The sequence below is a fragment of the Eptatretus burgeri genome, chromosome 11 (assembly GCF_056783735.1).
Source record: "Eptatretus burgeri isolate ZD-2024b chromosome 11, Ebu_testis_v1, whole genome shotgun sequence".
In the NCBI taxonomy this organism is placed as follows: Eukaryota; Metazoa; Chordata; class Myxini; order Myxiniformes; family Myxinidae; genus Eptatretus; species Eptatretus burgeri.
Genome location: NC_140971.1, coordinates 20,852,079 through 20,872,625, shown reverse-complemented (window position 1 = coordinate 20,872,625; position 20,547 = coordinate 20,852,079). Strand labels below are relative to the sequence as shown.

Sequence of the window (20,547 nt, the reverse complement as noted above, 5' to 3'; positions counted from 1 at the left end):
ATTTTAATGTCCTCAACATTGTTTTGTGACCTTTAAAGGTTATGCAAAGGTCAAATTTTTTAAGTTGTTGAACGAAACTGGGTTTTCGACATTTTGCAGCTAATAACCTGTCACCCGTACCACATCATGTTGATCATTTTTATAACTTGGTCAAACATTATCACATTGTCTCATCCTTGACTTCTGAAACAATCTACATCGTCAAATACCGCTCGTGAACCATCGTCGTCTTCAGACTTGTTATACCTTGTAGTATCAATATGCATTACGCCATGACTATTTTCTTTCCTCTGCATGGGTTGCAATCAAAACGCACCTATCTTTAATGAAAACCAACACGTTTTTCAGTCTTCAAATGTGCATAACCTCAGAAGTCCTGTGGAGTGTACGAAAATGACAAACACTCCATTTCTTTCGACGTGGTATAGGCAACAGAATGCTGCCTCAATCACTCCAAAAACAAATAATAACCCTGATTATATAGCTTGGATAGATTCCAATTGCAATGGCCTCTCAAAATAAAGACCAGTGACTGCACCGTAGACCCAAGAAGGAAACCAGACATAACAACACACACACATCATCATCATCATCATCATACATACATACATACATACATACATACATATAAATACAAACACATATATATATAAAAAAAACACACAACAGATATATGATGTACTGACAAAAGCGAAGATATTTGAAGTTATAACCTTAACTTATAAGCAATTTGCTGATTTCCCAACTACCCGGATCATCAGCTGGGAACCGTTTTTCATCGAGGTTTAGATCCTTTCAGCCCAGAACCTCTCCAAACAGCAGATCCACAACCCCGGTCGTAGGTCCACATCAGTAGATTACTCAACATCAATGGATGCACAACCTCAAAGTTGTGTCCAGACAGCCAGTCAACACAGCAATGCAATATCTTTATTCAAACTTATTTAATCATTACTTTTATTTAAAGTATTACTACATTTGAATAACTTTAATGATACATCACTTCATATGATAATATATTAAGCAATAAACACTTTACCTTGTAGATGTGTTCATTACACAGCACCTCCATCTAACCAGAGACTCAAATTGTCATTCACATATTCAAACTTTTCAGAGTTTTCAGGTCAGAGGTCATTAATAACCGATTTTTACCATTCTGCATTGCGTTACCTCGCAACCACCAATAAATTGTTTTTAATGTATTTAATAAATAATATATATTTATATTTATATATATATATATATATATATATATATATATATATATATATATATATATATATATATATATATATATATATATATATTGTTACGAATTCTGGCCCATCCGGCGTGCGATCGGCCACGTAACTCAAATCGCGACACGTCGCCCACCGGAACGGACAATTCAGTCGTGACCCTCCTGGGATTACCGCCAGAAACCAGTCACGGGTGGGGGTTTAACCCCACCACCACCCAGTCCGCAGTCTACCCACGCGAAATAGGGTGAATCGCCGAATCTCGATATATCTAAGTACCTGCGCGGGTAATCCGCCGAGGGATGGGACCACGCCACAGGCCGATTCCGGACACGAACTGCTTAAGCGGTTCATTCCGTATTACAGGGATAACCGAGCGGAGTTATCGTCGGCCTTGACGGTTTCGAATAATTACCGGGTGTTTTAAAACCCACTATCAATCCCTTACGTGATGCAAGCTGGAGCTTTCAATAAGGGAAAAGACGAAGCGAAACGGGGAACAATTGGACAAGCACACTTTATTACACACACACAGACAAGCACGTATTCACAGCCATATAGTAATGCACATATAAAAGCAAGGACACAATGCAGAGCTACAACCGAATATAATTATTACAACACTTAAACAGTTCTACTTTACAAGACTGGCGCCACACACACACACACACACACACACACACACACACACACACACACACACACACACACACACACTTACAGAAAACCCAAAAGAAATGGAAGTCGCGACTTCCCTGAGCGCGTCGAGTCCTTGGCGACCGTAACTCCGAGTCCCTCTGGCGTGGTCCGCAAGCTTGTGCCGCGCGTCGCTCGTGTGGTCCGCTCGATAGCTCGGACGAACGAACAGAACCTCCGACCAGGGCGTGATCAGCACCACTCTCCACAATTCCCCTTCAGGGACAAGGGAACAGGAAAGGGAACGACGTTCTCGTCGACCTTCACGCCCATGCCTTTTGTCAATCGCTTGAATGAACCAAGAGCCTTCAGCCTCCAACTGGGACAAGGGAACAACCAACCAACCAACGACTCTTCACGTCCACGCCTTTTGTAGGGGTCGGCTCCGCCCCGCACCCCGCCCCGTTCTTGGCTCCTCCTTCCTTCGAGGCGTTTCCAGAAAGCTCTCGAAGAGGGGCGTGCCCCCCACTCCGACCGCCTCACGCCGTGCATCCACCAATCGGGAGCGAGCTGCCGCACCCCTCCCCTTCACACCAAGCGTGGTGGGGGGGATTCAGGCGGAAGCAGGCGGGGAAATTAGGCGGGAAAACCCCACAAGCATTGTTGGTTTTTGTTCTTGCACGCGCCCGCACGGTGCTCGTTGAATGGCGAGTGGCGAAGATGTAGTGGCGTAGTTGTGGAAGGTGGCGTCGTGTAGTGAATGGCGTGATCGTTGAGATGTTGGTTGTGGCGAGGTTCGTTGTTGTTTTTGCACCAAATTAACTACAGCAAAAGAAAAACGGCTAACTGAAGCGTCGCAGCCCGAATGGATCACATATATTCCCTATATACAACGGGTTTGGGCTAACAACACATGAACTTACCGATATATCTCACCTGAGGACTCTTTATGGTGTAATGCGAATTTCCACAACCGTAACAATATTTTATTTTTATCTTCGTGCCTCCATCCATTATTTAATACTGTATATATGTATATATGTACATGTATGTATATATAAATATATGTTAAATCAACAATATTAATAAAAGAATTTACCTCACTAAAATAATTCATTCATTATTATTATATCAAATGCAATGCAATCGGAACTTGTTTACATGAAAACCAACTAAACTTAAATACAAGGCGACGATGGAGTCCAAAGCCATTCTCACAAGACCTGATCAAACAATCATCCAAATATCCTCTGTTTAACATGATGGAAAAAAACCTTCTCAGCACATTCCACAAAATCATCCTTTACTGAACAAATTCTTACAAATCAAAGTATCTGAGATGATATGACATTGTAACCCATTTTAATTGGTACATTGCTCCACAGAAAGGTGCACAAGACTACAGGTAAACTGAAATCAACAACTTTATGTTTCAACAACTTTATGATATACACTTGTACTAAAACCATTCTGTCCAACTCTAACCAGCACATACAAATATGCAGCAACTGTTCTATCATTACCACTCCTGTTTGCAATCCGGCTATCTGGATAAATCTTGTGAAGGTGCCAATCAAAAAAATTGAAGTTACCAAACACAAATATAATCTATATCACGACATGTATGAGATAATATTTTAGCAAATCCTATTTTTTTTCTCCTTCATCAGTTTCTCGGTGAATGAAAATTAACAGAAAATAAGAAAAATGTCTGCAATTAGGGGGCTGCAATTACCACCCATGGGAATACCCTTAACCTGTTGAAACATTATCCCACAAAAAGACACAAAATTATTAAATTAAATTAACATTATCCTTAAAGTTCTGTTGATCAAAAACAATGAAAATTTGAATATTTATTTTTTGAAAAGAATACCCCATCAAACCTGACACAAAAAAACTTTTTTTTAAGTTTAAATTAAAAGAGTTTAAAACCTTGTTAATCACGGTGAAGAGTGAATCCCTCACTAGTGCTGAATCCAAATTTGTATATGAAGTTGAAAAATCAAAAACTTCAATTGACTTGATATTGAGGCATCCAATTCGATCTAAGAACTTTAAAGAAGATTACTGCTCCAGAAAGTGTTAATACTGGAATTCTTTTCAATGGCTGAACAATATTTCCTGAACTGTTCCCTAACAACTTGCAAGCCTGAGTTAACTACAACTGATAACTGTTTTGTGGAACACTGCCTGACACCTCCGATAAACCTATAATTATACAGGTTTTAATGAAGCTTAGGAATCCAGAAAAGCCGAGGAATACAAAGATTTACTTATTTATATTTACCTCCACCACCGAAGGTGAAGGAGGCTAGGTTTTCACCCCTTTGTCTATTTGTAACTTACGAAATCTAAAGATTTCGTAAGTATATTGATGACTTCCGTCGTCTGTTTGTGTGTTTGTTTGTAGGCACGATAACTCGAGAACGGAAGAAGCTACCAATGTCAAATTACACCCCGTGATTCAGGAGGGTGATGGCTAGCGCTGATTCGATTTTGGTCAAAATCGGTCAAAGGTCAAGGTCACAGTGAGGTCAAACATAATTCCGTAAATTCATGTGGAGAAATGGAGTATTTTTGCTTCGCTCGATGTTACGAGTTCGTTTTAACTTCAATTTTAATTTTGTCTTCGGTTTTTGCGATCGCTTGGGACGCTTAAAACTCGGTTGTCAAAATTCTGGTAAAAATGGGATGTTTTGGAGACGTTTTAAGATTGTATAAAAAAAAATTTCACTCGACGCGTCACGGTTCGTCATGTGATGCAGTGCGCTTGAGCAGACGCATCGTTGAGCACGTCAAGGTTTTCCGTGTGCGCGTTGACGGTGTTTTCGATAAAGATGGTGTTTAAAAGTCATTTTTTTATCCCAATAAAGGTTATCGTTGCATGCCTGACTCGCTGAGCCGTCGGATTATGTAAAGATTGTTGGTGGATGACCGAATATTACAGATTTGTGACTTTGATAAAATAATTGCGTGGAGAAATGCAGATTTTTGCTTCGCTCGACATTACGAGTTCGTTTTAACTTCGATTTTAATTTTGTCTTCGGTTTTTGCGATCTCTTAGGATGCTTAAAACTCGGTTGTCGAAATTCTGGTAAAAATCGGATGTTTTGGAGACGTTTTAAGATTGTATAAAAAATATTTCACTCGCCGCGTCACAGCTTGTCACATGGTGCAGCGCGCTCGAGCAGAGGCATCATTGATCACGTAAAGGTTTTGCGGGTGCGTGCTGACGGTGTTTTCGATAAAGATGGTGTTTAAAAGTCATTTTTTACGTCAATAAAGGTTATCGTCGCATGGCTGACTCGCTAAGCCGTCGGAATATGTAAAGATTGTTGGTGGATGGCCGAATATTATGGTTTTGTGACTTTGATAAAATAATATTAAATAATTGCGTGGAGAAATGGAGATTTTTGCTTCGGTCGACGTTACGATTTTTGATGGTTTGGTACAGAATAATCGTAGAAACTTCTGGTTTACGTCGCTACCTTCTTTAGAGACAGCTTTTATTAGACAAGGTCAGAGGTCAAGTTGACGATTTCGTAAGTACCAGTCTATGACTGCTTGTTTGTTTGTTTGTTTGTGTGCAGGATATCTCAAAAAGTTGTTGACGGATCCAGATGAAATTTGATGGGCAGGTTCAGTGTGTGACAAGGACGAACTGCTTAGATTTTGATGAAGATCCGGATCTGGATCAGACTACCAGAATTTTTAAAGTGATTCTTCACCATTGAGCGATAGGGCCAAAAATGATATTTAGCACGATATTTCAAAAAGTTGTGGACGTATTGGGTGTGTGACAAGAAAAAATTGATTCAATTCCGGTGAAGATCCGAATGTGGATCCAGATCTGATAATTTTTTTAAAGTAATTCTTCACCATTAAGAGACAGTGCCAAAATGATATACCATGATATCTCAAAAAGTTGGGGACGGATTGGACAAATCTTGGTGGACATGTTGGGTGTGTGGCAAGAACGAACTGATTCGATTTTGGTGAAGATCCGAAGCCAGATCTGGATACGAGAATTATTTAATTTTTCAAGTGATTATTCATCATTGATTGGGCCAAAACCGATATAGTACTGTATAGCATGATATTTTAAAAATGTGTTGGGCCCAATATGTTCTCGTGGATCAGGCATTACGTGGCAGAGGTATGCGTGCTACCGAGTGCCCTTATAGACAATCCTGAAATTACTAACTAAAACTTCCTGATGCTCAGAGATAATATTTTTGAGAGACTTATGACAAGGAACATATGTGCTATTTCCTATTTTAGTGAAAGTAACTCTATCAATGCCTAACTCTGAACAAAACCTCCACATAAATTTATTTTACAAACCACAACAAAATTATTAGCAGATTTATCCGCTGGAACTATTATGTAGCTATCTTGGAGATCCCAGATGTCTTTACGAACACTCGGCTTGTTCAACATTGGTTTAGACCAACCCAGTCTGACTCCTAAAGCCCTAACTCCTAAAAATCTTAATCCTATTATCCAGGACTTCCACAACTCTGTTAAACCATGCATTAAAACTGTTTACAGATAACTTGAACTTGGTGCAGATTTTGTTAACAAAATTAGAGACAGAATCCACAATTGAAGACTGAATGCAGCTCCTAGGTTGAGTGACTGGTTCTCCTTATATTTAGTTCCCATTTTGATCAGATCCCGAATTTCAGTATTACTAATTACATTGAAATCCCCAGAAACTACTGTCCATAAGGACTATATAAAAATGGGGAAGACTAACATGCACAGTTAGTTTCCAAAATGTCCTTCACTATATCTATACTAAGAGTTAAAAGAAATTTACCATAATTAAATAAGGATTGTCCTATGGTCTTAATGAAAGTGAAATTAAACTTCAATGGGGTTCACTCCCTAACTTTATCTGGTAATATACTCTCCACACTCGTAACCCTAAAAATAGAATGAAGCTGAAGCCTACGTACCTGCTTGCTGGAAAAATCACAAATTAAGAACTCGCGGATCAACATCAACTTTGGGAGTAGACTTTTTTACCAGAACCCTGCTGCAAAAAGCTTCGACCAAAAACGAGCATATGTCATATGAACCTGCTACACTCTGGAGTATATTAGCTCAGACTTGTTTGGAACATGACTTCAGAAGAACATAAAAATCATGAAAAACCTTTCTTTTCATAAGAACCTTTAAGTTTATCAATTATCTCTGAAATTTACATTTTTGGAGCTGTACGACACTGACTATGACGCCCATGACCTCTGGGTCTCCTTCTGATAGGATTAGCAAAATACTCGTTACCAAAAGCATTACCTTGAGAAACTGACACAGTACCTTGTACCCTGTCATGAAGGTCCAAAGGATAGATCACACATGTCCTGTCCTGATCCAAAAGTCTGCTTTGCATCCCAGTTCAACATTACACTCCTCTTTGTTATCAAAATCATTAACATTAACTGAGTCTATAATTTGAATAGAACAACTTCTAAAAACATGTCCAACTTCATTGAAATGATTATATAAATATGTCTTGATACCAGGTGATAAAGCAGACCTACGTTCATTCAAACGTTGATGCAAACAATGAGAAGTTTTACCAACATATTGCAATCCACAATCTCCACAAGCGAGAAGATAAATAATGTACTTTGATTTACATCCCAACAAACATTCACATTCAAAAACAAAAGTCTTACCTGTCACACGACAAACAAAAGTTTCACAAGGTCAAAAAACTTTACAACACAAACATCGAGAGGAATTATACTTTTTATAAACAGCTTTACAAGTACTTGTCAAAACATACTGTCTCATTCTGACACTGTATGCTTTTTCGTTTTTCGTAAGCCTGACATTATTGTCACTCTTTTTAGTTTTTGACCTAGTCCGGTTGGCTCAGACCAGACAGAAGAGACAGGTTGACCAGGATACCTATTGGCAAGGGGCTGCCTTGCTTGAGGCGGGTGTTACCTGATATAGAACTGAAAGTTCTCCCACCTACAATGATAATGCCTCGTGATCACGGCATGACAGTCATTACCCCAACCTTAAAACCGGATCAAAGACAGAAGCTGCTGTTTTTTTCGTGAACACGAGGGCAGGCAGCTCATACCCCAAAAATGAAGAGAAAAATAGGCTGACTGACACAAGAGGCAGGAAGCCTGAGGCCTATATATTGTGTCGGTTTCTCAAGGCCTGTGTCACCTATTGGCTCCAACCTTTTCGTATTTGATAATTTTAGCAGTCACCATGGTTGTTTTACACCGAATGGTAAACTTATAAGGAGGGCATGGCGATTGTGAATACATTAACATGACACTTCCGAAGATGCCGATCAGACTTACCATAGTACCAAAATGGCGGACGTATGATTTCCTTTTTTTTGGTTACAATTGTGGGTGGAGTCAGGCCAGTAAGCCAAGCTCTACCCTGGATGGACAGAGCTTTTGAGTTGGGGATGATGAGTATAGAGTAGGGGAGTAGGGGATGGACAGAGCTTTAGAATATTATACTAGGGATGATGACATTTTTACAAGAAGCTATCTTCTCTTGTTCTTTCTTAAGGATAGAACAATTCTAATGTTTTGGAGTTCTGTACATGAAATGTTTCCTCATAACTTCCTGTTATTTCTTCCTTCATACCCACTCTTGCATCTCATCATAGTGCCAGCTGGGAACTCCCAAACCTTACTCATGGTCCAGTCAGTGACTCTGACGGTCGCACCATGCCTTGGTATGGTAGCTCAGATGAGGTGATAATAGTCCGAGGGGCATCATCGGTGAGGTCTTTGTCATTGTCAGTGAATGTTTGTTTGTCTGTGTCATTCTCTCACCTTGATGAATCTCGAACACTTTGATCAATATTCCTTACACTACTTCATCATTTTAGAATTTCAACACGAACAACGATCGACAGAAGCTTCAGTTAAAAAAAAAATGACGTATGCTTTTGTTAATATGACGGGGGCAAAGAGGGTACGATGGAGGAGGGGGAGTGTGTGGGGGGGGGAAACATCAAATTCACAAAATTTTTGCAACCCTTCCATACACTTGTCCATACCTAAGAACTGAGTAGACAGAACGAAATACCAGAAAGGATCAAGCAAGATGCTCCACTTCGTTTTTTGCATCGTGTTGGAATAACCATCTCTTTGAATATATTATTTCTTCCTGACAATGCAGCACCTCATAGAAAAGCACAATCTCAGTGACATGTTGGAGTCCTGGGAGTGGGAGGTTTTGCTTTGCATTTCTTGTTGAATTAATTTTTTCCCATATGGTATTCAGAAGTATTATTGTTGACTATTTTATAGGTGATGGGACTGGAGAGTAGGGAGGGAGGGAGGGAGGGAGAGGATGCTCAAACTCTCAGTAACAACACAAACTTGAAGTATATTTTCAACTCCAGCGCATCTCGTGCACGAGATTACCTTACCTGTCTCAATACTTCATTTACAAGTCTCATTGAAGCTTCAGCTTCATAAAGCATTCAGATTACAATGGTTATTCCTTTGGTTACTATTACAATGAACATCAACTCTACTTTCAAGTCTCTCCTGATATTTTCTCACCTGTAGAGCCAGGAGGTGGAGGTGTCTATGGATGACAACTTCTGTCCGAGTGTGAGTTGGGCAGCCCCACGCCCACCCCCAGCCTCCCCAGGCGGCCCTTCTCTTAAGGCAGTTCTTCGAGACCAGGTTTTCATCACGTGGCTGGCAGCTCATCACATACCTTCACATCGGGTCATTGCACTGGCACAGGTGTAGTGGTTTACTAACTTATGGTTTTAGATTCGTTCATTGTGCAATAACCCACTCCACTTCCTCAGTTTCATTTACCAACTATATTAAAGTCAAAACTGTTACTTATCACTTCATTTTAAGGTTTAATTTATACTTGAAAGACCATCATTGCACTTTACCTTGTCTTTCAACGTTCCAATCCTTTTAAAGTTTTTTTTCCACGTTCTCCAAACCCAACAATGATGTCATTTTTGATTAATTGATTTTTAATACAATTCCTACCTCACAATTATCCACTGTCCACAGGTAGATTGGCATGCGTGTCTTCGCATCTCTGTAAATCCTCGGGCACCACTTGGCCACCGGGCAAGTTTGCTTCCGCCACGCCGCCTGTCGCCCCCCTCAGTATCAATCCCTCCTCGAATGTGCTCCATTCCTCCCTCAGCATTACAACTTCCCGTCGCCAACGATGCACAGGTGTGCTCTCAACTACCCTGTGCAAGTGCTTCCATCATGCTTTCAATACATATTGGGGATGAGAACTCCTCGATTGGCTGAATATTTTCCTTCCATTCATCAGTATTTATCGTAAAAGAAATCCAATTTGGAGTTAAGTGTAAGCCCAATCACTCTGCTGTCTCTCCCTCTATCCTATCCTTTCAATATTACATTTGAATATGTAGCGTGACGTCTGTCAGCATTTTTTTGAAAGACCGTCTTGTATTTAAATGATGCAGAATTCATATGGTACATGGTTAAAGTGAATGCAGATTTCCAGCTATATAATTGTTAAGATAATTTTTAATTACCACTGTTGAAGGATTGTAGAAATGATTGCGAGAAAATTAAACTGAAAATCATCCCGATCTTTTATTCATAAGATCATGTAATACAACAGGTGCTGATGTGGTATCCCAGGGGAGGACAACCTGTGATGGTGATCCCACCAAAGAGCTAAATTGACACCAACGTGACATCGTCTCTTTATTTATACTCATCACCCAATGAACTCCTGCCTTCATCTCCTGTAGATCCATCATCAATGCCGCTAATCCTTACGAACTCCTTCTTCACTCACCTGTGGGTGAGCAGAACTCCAAAAAGGTAATTATTTCTCACAAAGGCATCGGGTTTGAGAGGGGGGAAAAAAACAGAACAAACAAGAGTGAAAATTGCTTTGCAATACATGATTCCGACTGGTCCCAATTAATGTTTTGGAGATAAAAATTTGTTTGCGTTTAACACACGCTCGAGCTGATATCGAAACAAAAATGAAGAAGAACAAGCAAAAAAAGGCATTAAATGTCATAGCCCCATTGTTTTCAGTAATTTTGCTGTACAAAGTTAAAGGACTAGCCCTTATTTATGTACAATGAAAGTGGCCACCGGTCTACCAGTCGGCCATCTTTGATCAGATCGCAAAATGAAGTGAGGTGCACATGTATGCCATCTTGTAGTGTGCTTGTGCCAAGTTTGAATAAAATCAGACCATGCATGTCTGAGAAATGGTTGGGGACACATTTAAGTCACAAAATGGCCACCAGTCGGCCATCTTGGATCTGATATCGAAAATGAACAAAGTGCATATGTAAGCCATCATTCTTTATCTGCCTGCCAAGATTGAACAATATCGGTAAATGCATGTCTGAGAAATGGTTGAGGACGTGTTCAACATCAGGTTTTTTTCCAACTAAAATGGCCGCCAGTCGGCCATCTTCAATCTGATCTTGAAAGAAAATAACGTGCATATGTAAGCCATAGTTTACCATTTCTTTACCCCATTTTTATGGGAGCTTTACCCCATTTCAACCACTTCACCGCAGGCTGTGTTTCCACAAATGAGGGTGGATCACAGTTGATTGGCGGGTCAGCAATCGGGATCGTAACAGCCCTGGCATGCAACTCGACAGCTGGCGGATTGGCATGGTACAGCCGCTCAAAGTAACCGGCCCAGTGGGCCTTCACTTCAGACTCATCTGGCAAGAGCCCACCACCCTCTGTCAAGAGCCCGCTCTAACTGCAATACACCGAGGGATGGGCTTGGTGGAACGCAATACGCAATTTCCCCTGTAAGCAGGATGAGAATCACTTGACCGCAGGTGATGCTCTACCCCCTCACAGATTCCTCACACATAGGCCTCCTTGTTCACTCTTAATGAACATGCAGTTTTATGCCTCAACTCCCTCAACAGCTCAGCTTTGCCATTAAGCCTGGCCCTATGACTCTAATCAATGGTATCCAGTGTCCCTTGAATAACAAATTGGTATTGAGGAACTAAGCACTCCTGTAGACCCTGTAGTTCTGGATCATCCTCCAGAGACCATCAACGAGCACATGGTCAATCTCCTTTGCCACACCACCAGCATTGGAATACTAAGTTCAGCGATGAGCCTGTGGGTGCTGAAACCATGAAACAGCCACCCTAAGTCCATGACTTCTTGCAAAGTTAAGGAACTTCGTGCAATTCTGGTTCACAGTTCCAGATCCATGGGAACCAAGACAACTCACCATCAACATCAACAGACTGAAAGTTGCTCCCTCAAGATCAAACGTCACTCTTTTAACAAATCGCACCAAGGAACATTGCGCCAGCTGCACCACACATCACACTGAACAACATCCCTATCACACACACACACCAAATAAAAATACTCGGCATCACTTTTAACACGTCAATGTCATTCTCAGATCACATCACAAACATTAAAAAAAAACATATGCATACCCAAGCTGAATACACTTTGGGCACTCACAGGTACTAACTTCGGACACCACAAATATTCATTTTTATTTTTTTTTTACTTTCGTCACTCATATTATTGAATGCCTGTTCATCATAGCTATGAATCGCTGTATATATCACTTTTGTAAGTGCTATAGTTTTCAAATTAGGAGCTTGGAGCGATTTTGTGCATTAATATATATTGCTACGAATCTGGCAGCCATGTGCACACAACAGCCAGGTCCTATAGATCAGTTATATCGGTAAGTATGTGTTTCTAGTTGGGGTCCCATCCCTAGTATAATGGGAATTAAATGTGCATGCGCTGCGAAGTTATTTTATAGATAGGATTTTTACACTTATAACAACAACAACACCGGCGGCACTGTCGCCTCGCTCACCGACGCCATAGCGCACGTGTTTCTGGCTGTGGATGTGGGTAGGACCCCTCGCTCCAGAGCTGACTCCACCCAGGATAGCAAGGGTGCGCCCTTCGTCCAATCAGGAGGCTCATCGCCTCAGATCGGGACTCCACCCAGAAGGTTGGGAGTCGCCCCGCCTTCCGTGGGCCTGTCCAATGAGGGCCGGCCAGCGAATTGCGCGACGCAACCGTCCAATCAAGAGGCGAGTGGCCAGGGAAGAAATCCCTCCCACCTCGGGAGAAGAATAGTGATCGGGGCGTTCTGTCTGGCAGTCAAGGTCGCGTCGCCTGGTCGCCGAGTCAAGGTCGCATCGCCTGGTCGCCTGGCAGCCTTGTCAGCCTCGTCACCCGGTCGTCTCCTCTGGCTTGCCGGTGTTCTGTCTGATCCACCTTCGCGCCGGCTGGCATCCATCATTGCATTGTGTTGCGGGTTCGAGTCCTGCCGAACCGGATCATCGAAAACCGCACGAGGCAGGGAGGTGCAAGACAGGTTCTCCTCTTCGGCTCACCTTTCCTCCCGAGCTGAAGGGCCAAATAAAGGCCGCGGCCATCATTTATTTTGGGTGTGTGCATGTGTGTCTGTGGTCCCAGTCTATAAGTAGCAATTGTTTAAGTGCCTTGTGCATTATTTGCATTTCTTCTCGATAGTCGGTTTAACTCTGCTCTTCTGTATTCCCCTCCCTGCTTATTGAAAATAAATCTCCATTTTGTTGAATGTTTCAGCTCGTTTTTGTGTTTCTTTCATTGGTTTAGCATGGTGCGTGTTGGAAAATCAGGAAGCGGCAAATTGTGCATTTGGACCGACAGACCTCGGTAACTATCTGCTCGGGTTGTGCACGGTTCGAGCACGCTAACGGCTCGTTCCGCTCGAGTTCCGCCGAGGGTGAATTTCCCCGGTAGTTTGGACGACGTGGGTATTTCGGTAAATTGAAATTGGCAATCGACCCTATCCCACGCGGTCAAACTATTGGCGATCTTCGGTTTCTATAAGGGACCCGTCGGCTCCGGGGTTATCTCATGGATGGCGACCTATAAATTCCGGGTGTTCGGTGGAGCCGACTCTATTGCTCCATCTAGCGGTCGTGCTCGCCACTGAAACTCGGCCCCACAACAATATATGTATATATGTATGTATATATATATATATATATATATATATATATATATATATATATATATGTATATACATACGTGCATGTATGGGCTGTCAGGTTGGCCGAGAGGTATGCAATAGTAGGTGAGATATTGTACCAGCACCTTGTTCACCAAGAGTCGGCGAGCTATTGTGCCAGCACCTTGTTCACCAAGAGTAGGCGAGCTATTGTGCCAGCACCTTGTTCACCAAGAGTAGGCGAGCTATTGTGCCAGCACCTTGTTCAGCAAGAGTAGGCGAGCTATTGTGCCAGCACCTTGTTCAGCAAGAGTAGGCGAGCTGTTGGTCCAGCACCTTGTTTACCAAGAGTAGGTGAGCTATTGTGCCAGCTGCCTTGGCTAAATTCAAAAGCCTTGCCCCAGCTACCACTGAGAGTGCATCGGCAAACCACCCAGCATAACTCTTACCAAGAAAGTACTTCAGCAGTACTCGACCTGTTTTCGGGCAGAATACGAATATGAATACGAATGTATGTGTGTATATAAATATATACAGCTTGTCCGAAAATGAATATACCAAAAAGAATGTTGACTACTTTTCTTGTTATTTGAGATACTCACATAAATTTGATATGACTCCATGCTTTAGACTTGTACGTTTTAGTTTGTTGTGAATATTTATTGTTATCTTCTTTCTGTTTCAGGAGAAAACCCATTTTCTGATGTAATGAGAAGTCTGCAAGGGAAAGCGAAAATTGTGAGATTTGTCCAGTACATGAATGTTCTTCAATCATTCAAGCCCAAAGGCGTTTTAAGCGTGAAATGAACAAACTTAGTGCCTGAAAGATACTCCATGTGAAGATGGATGGATCAGTTTGAGGATACAGGATCTGTCCTGAAAGGTAAATCTGCTGGAAGGCCAAGAAAGTCAAATGAAAAGGCGAATGCTGTTATGGAGGCATTTTCCAACAGAACCCTAAAAAGTGAGCTTGGAGATGATCACTTGATTAAACATTCTAAAAAATTTCTGTTCATGATATCCTTCACAAATAACTGAGCTTTAAATCAATATTATAAAATGCAAACAGTTCATAAACTTTGAGAAGAGGATCATGAAACAAGAGTAAATGTTTGTCAATAATTCATTGAACAGACAGAATCGGACAAACATTTTAAAAAACCAAACCTCATTTTTTGTGATGAGGCTAAATTTCACATATCAGTCAAACTTTATCGTCACAGTTGTAGAATTATGGGGAGGAGAAAATCCACATGAATTGTATGAATACGAAAGGGATTCGCCTAAAGTTAACGTCTGATGTGCCACGTCACGTTCTCACATGGATGGACCCTATTTATTTGATGAACACTCTGTCATCAGCATTTCGTACCCCAACATGCTACAAGAGTTCTTTATTCCACAACTCTAAGAAAATCCCGACTTGGTACAAATACAGACTCTCTTCAAATAGGATGGAGCACCAGCTCACTTTGCTCGAATTGTTAAAGTGTTTTTCAATCAAACTTTGTTAGAATGTTGGATTGGTTGAGGAGGACCTATGAAATGGCCCGCTCATTCACCCGACTTAACACCTTTACATTTTTTTTTTAATCTCTGGGGTTTTTAAAAAAGTAAAGTCTACATGAGCAAACCAAGGGACGTTTAAGAACTTAAATGTGGTTTTGTTCATGCTGTGCCATCCATCCTTACAGGTGTGTTGGAAAATGTTTTCTCAGAATTTGAACACCGAATTAGATTGATGACAGTGAATGATGGACGACATGGAGAAGTTTATTAATATTTCGTGAATATTTAAACATTGCCATAAAAAAGTTAATGTCATTAAAAAATGATGTCAGTATCTCGATTTAACAATAAAACTATCCACACAATTTATTTCTTCACATATTATGTGAATACGTGTCCGTACAGTTTGAAATGTGTAATTCCATGTAATGTAAAATGTGACTTCAACATTTCAATTCTCCCCCAACACTCTCTCCCCTCTCCCCCTCACACACACACACACACACACACACACACACACACACACACACACACACACACACACACACACACACACACACACACTCACACACACATACACATACACATACACATACACATACACATACACATACACATACACATACACATACACATACACATACACATACACATACACATACACATACACATACACATACACATACACATACACATACACATACACATACACATACACATACACATACACATACATATACATATATATATATATATATATATATATATATATATATATATATATATATATATATATACATATATATATACATATATATATATATATATATATATATATATATATACATATATATATATATATATATATATATATATATATATATATATATATATATATACACACATACACACACACTGCACAGGGGAAAGTGGGTCGGGGAAAGGATTGTGTACAAGGGAGAGGAGCGAGGTAGGTGGTGAGGGGTGGGAGAGGGTGTAGAGTGACTTACTTCTGCCTGGACCTGATTGACTTTGAGTTGAGAGGAGGGGAGGGAGAGGCGAGGTCTAAAGGGTCTAAGAGCAGCCTGGTGTTGGCTCAGTGGTTAGGGTGGCGGCTTGGGATCCTAGGGTCCTAAGTTCAAGCCCCGTCGGCCGCTGAATTAATACACCTTCCGAGGTCTGCGAAATGAGTACCAGTTCCAGTGTGTGTACTGGTAGAGGGGCACTGCATCAGCGACACAGTCGCGCTTCAAGGAATGATATCTACCCCGGCGGCTAATCTGCCATATGACCACCACAAGCATCTAAGAGGATCAAAGGGTCTCAGAGGTCTGAGGGTTATAAAGGGTGTAATGATGTCTATAGGATCTTTTGGATCGACAGGTGCTATATCATATGAATAGGGTCTTTTATGTCTTAGGGTTCTAAAGGATCTTGAGACTCTTTGGAGTCTTAAAGGGTCTTAAGGAATTTTAGGGGTTTATAAGGTCTTAAAGGGTTTTCGGGTTCTAAAGGTCTGGAAGTTCTTGAGGGGACTGGAAGGTCTTAAGAGTCTTAAGTATTTTAGGTGTCCTTAAGGGTTTTATGGCTCTCAAAGGGTTATACTAGATGGTTTGCCATTTCCTGCCCAGCAGTAATTAGGGCTGTAGTTTGTAATTTGTTCAGGGTGCCGGTGATACCTCACCTCCTCTTCGTGAATGACATTGTGGGATATTTGACAACCACCAACTAACACCAGCAGATAGGATGAGGATGCCCAGTTAAACGTCCACCCGAGGGGGCAGACACCGAGATTCGAACCCAGACAGCTTAGAGCCGAGTGTGCACACCTGCAGAGTCTATACCATCCTGCCAGCCCCCCATGATGTATAAATAAAAGCATGACAATTTTTTTTTTATTTAACAGTGCATGCAGCTCATATGCATTCAGAGGAAGAACATTTATAGAATAACTCCAAAAGGTTGACTCATCATCTCAGTTTGTCACTCACATTGATGGTACTCATGGTACTCACTCACTTTTCCCCCCATCAGTTGCATTTTCAACACTTTGCACTCAGTCAACTTCCCACACTTGCGATAATTTGGACAATCTCTGTGAAACACTGGCACTGCAATTACAATGAAGATGTGTTTATCCACCATCAATTAATCATTAAAATAATTAAGTTCAACTTCTGTTGTGATGTCATGTTTCAACGTTTTGACACTTCTCAACTGTGACATTGTCCTGGCAAGTAGTTCCACCTCACCGTCACATAATTCTTTGAAGATCTTAACAGTCACCATAGTTGTCAAAGCCCACATGAGCACTTATCAGAAAACACTCTTATCGTTATTATTGAATTAATAGCATTGTAGTAATCTGGCTACTCGGAGGCTGGGGTTGGGAGATCGCTTGAGGAAGGGAACCTTGCGTTGTGCCGTGCTAATAGATGGGACAGAGCAGCCCGGCTGATACGGTGGCACCCAACCCTGATTGTCAGCTCAGGTCAGGCCAGATGAGATCTGTGACTTGCTACAGTTATCATGTAAAACCTGTACTAACCTGTTCATGGTCGAGTATCAGTGACTAAACGGGCTCTCCCCACTGGGACCCCTGCTGTGGAGGGGTTATGGGCATTGAGACCCAGCAGGATTAAATACAAAACCTGCTAAAGGGTGGAGGAGCTCCTTGTGAGCCAACGCCATCCACATCTGGTGTCAACTGCATCTGCGGACGTCCTCCTGCAGTTGGTTACCTTCCCAAGGAAGTCGGTGGCAGGATTTGCACTCCAGCCACCACAAAACACTTCACTCTGCAAAACACACCGTAGTGTCATAGTGTGTGTTGGGGTGGTGCCGAGGTGTTGTCTAGCAGACGGTGGTCTCCTCGGGTTAACCTGAGGCGGTCCCTTCAGGTGGGTGCCTGGAATGTCCTTTCCCTAAGAGATGAGGATGGGCCAGGCATCTGCATGGGAAATTTTAAGAGAAAATAGTCGGAAATAATAACAAGGATCTGTGTAACCTCCATGGTAAAAACGCTGCTTTAAAGAAGGCCACATAGTTATTTGGGCAGCCTGCTGTTGGCGTAGTGGTTAGGGTTGCGGCTTGGGATACAAAAGGTCCTGAGTTCAAGCCCCGTTGGCCGCTTGAATTAATACACACCAGGAGGTTGACTCAGCCTGTCATCCTTCCGAGGTCGGCGAAGTGAGTACTGGTGTACTGGGCCCGGTGTATGCCCCGGTTAAAATAGGTGTACCATATCCCAGTGTCGTAAGAGGCGACCAAGATTGCGTCAGGAAGGGCATCCGGTGTAAAACCTGTGCCAAATCATTATGCAGATCATAACGGATGATCCGCTGTGGCGACCCCGAACGGGAGCAGCCGAAAGAAGAAGAAGAAGAAGGTCTGGCAGCCATATTGGATTGAAGAAAAATCTTTTAAAAACTAATTTCTCTTGAACCGCTTAATCAGTTGACGTGAAACGTCACAGTTATGACCTCGTAGTCATGGGGAATGTATGTTTTAAATTTCAACCTGATCAGATGCATGGTCTGGCAGCCAGACTTATTTAACATTTTAAATCTGAGTTCAGGGATTTAAATCAAACATGGTACAAGAATGTACAATGATGTAATAATATGGACGGAGGCATATCTGGCAACATCATGACATCAAAGGGTGTCATTCTAGTTTGATATGTATTGCACAAAGTATAGTATAGTATCGTTAAAATGAGTGACATTAATAAAGTGGCAAGTAATACATTGTTGTGCGCCGGCGGTCGAGAGAAAAGACCACCAGGGGTGGAAGCTATCTCGGGTTCCCACCAGACTCCCCGGAATTGCAGGCCGTCGCACACCGAATATTCCGTGACGCGGCGGGTCGCTAACCGACCGTGAACGCCAATAACTCAACCACGTGACTTAGGGTCATCTGTCTAGTTTATCCGGTTAGCTAAAAATAACCACATGATCTAATTACCGGGGGACGCCCTCGGTACGCCTTGTCCGAACCGGATCACTTTACCAGATCAGATGCAGCCGAGCGACACTGCCAAGGACGTACCGGCTCAAAGGAACGGATCGTCGGGAATAAAGTCCCGGCTAAGCGAGGATACGGACCCTGCTGGATCAATGAAAGAAAAGACAAAAACGAGCTGGGAACATTTCTACAAAGGATTTATAACCAGGCAGGCGAGGAAAGATATGTGGCACAGTGAATGTTGTTTATTGGTCTCTGCAGCAGGAATCGGAATAAAAGTGTGGTGCGACAATAAACAAGCAACTTACAAAAGCAGACACAGAGCAGAGTTATCCTGATATAATTCTTGTACAATCTTAACTTAAGTGAGGACAGGCGCCAGGACACACACACACACACACACACACACACACACACACACACACACACACACACACACACACACACACACACACACACACACACACACACACACACACACACATCCCGACGAAGAGGAGAGGAGATGAGGCTAGTGGTTTCTCAATACCTTGCACGATTGCCTGACCATACCACCAATATGTTTTGGGGGGATACTCTGCTGGGCAATACCTCCCTGACAGTTTGCGCGTCGTCTCCCGCTTCGTGGCAAATTGAGCAGATAAACATCCATCCAGAGAATGGCGCGCCCGACAGGCGTGAAGGAAGGACTTTGGGCGGAGTCTGGAGAAATTGGCGATGGATGGAGTCAGCGGCAAGGTGGTCATGAAGGCCGAGCCAGCAGGTAGAGTCAGAGAGCGGATTGGTAAGGAAGGGTGGAGCCAGCAGGCGAATGGGTGGACTGTCGATCCCAAGCTAGACATAACGATGAGCAGGAACAACGACAGGAACTGGCACTCGAACTGGAACTCGATCTGGAGCTGGAACCAAAATCCACCAGCAGACGGGAATGCAGCATAGGAAAGACGACCACTAGCCCAGGACAAGCAGGAAGAGCCGACAGGAACGAGCAGACAGGAGCGGCGAGCAGGAACGACACACGAGCGGCTCCGTGACCCGTCCTTTTATAGACCTCGTGGTGCGGGGCAGGGGCGACGACCCAAAGCGATGTCGTCAACCAAATCGGGTGCTCTGTTTGGGCCCCGGCCAGCACACGGGCTGGCCACCATGACCGGAAGTGGCTCCACTTTACTTCCGGCCAGATGGTTCAAAGCTGCGGATTCGT

The 20,547-nt window shown here is 42.4% G+C and overlaps 1 protein-coding gene across 9 annotated transcripts in view; it reads left to right on the top strand.

Moving 5' to 3' along the window:
* LOC147016630 (protein FAM78A-like) overlaps window positions 1–16,156 on the top strand; it is a 61,799-nt gene extending 45,643 nt beyond the window's left edge. For 6 of the 9 annotated variants that reach the window (XR_015049124.1, XR_015049126.1, XR_015049127.1 and 3 more), the window contains 5 exons: window positions 8,536–8,650; window positions 9,449–9,631; window positions 9,920–10,090; window positions 10,512–10,717; window positions 14,554–16,156. Coding sequence is in view for 2 of the 9 variants with exons in the window: in XM_085845486.1 (XP_085701612.1) it covers window positions 8,536–8,650; window positions 9,449–9,631; window positions 9,920–10,090; window positions 10,512–10,571 (529 nt within the window). In the remaining 7 variants the exon portion in view is untranslated. Of the gene's footprint in view, window positions 1–8,535; window positions 8,651–9,448; window positions 9,632–9,919; window positions 10,091–10,511; window positions 10,719–14,553 lie in introns of those variants that run through there. The other 3 variants (XR_015049123.1, XM_085845487.1, XM_085845486.1) reach the window with 3 other exon arrangements.
* The last annotated feature ends 4,391 nt before the right edge of the window (window positions 16,157–20,547 follow it).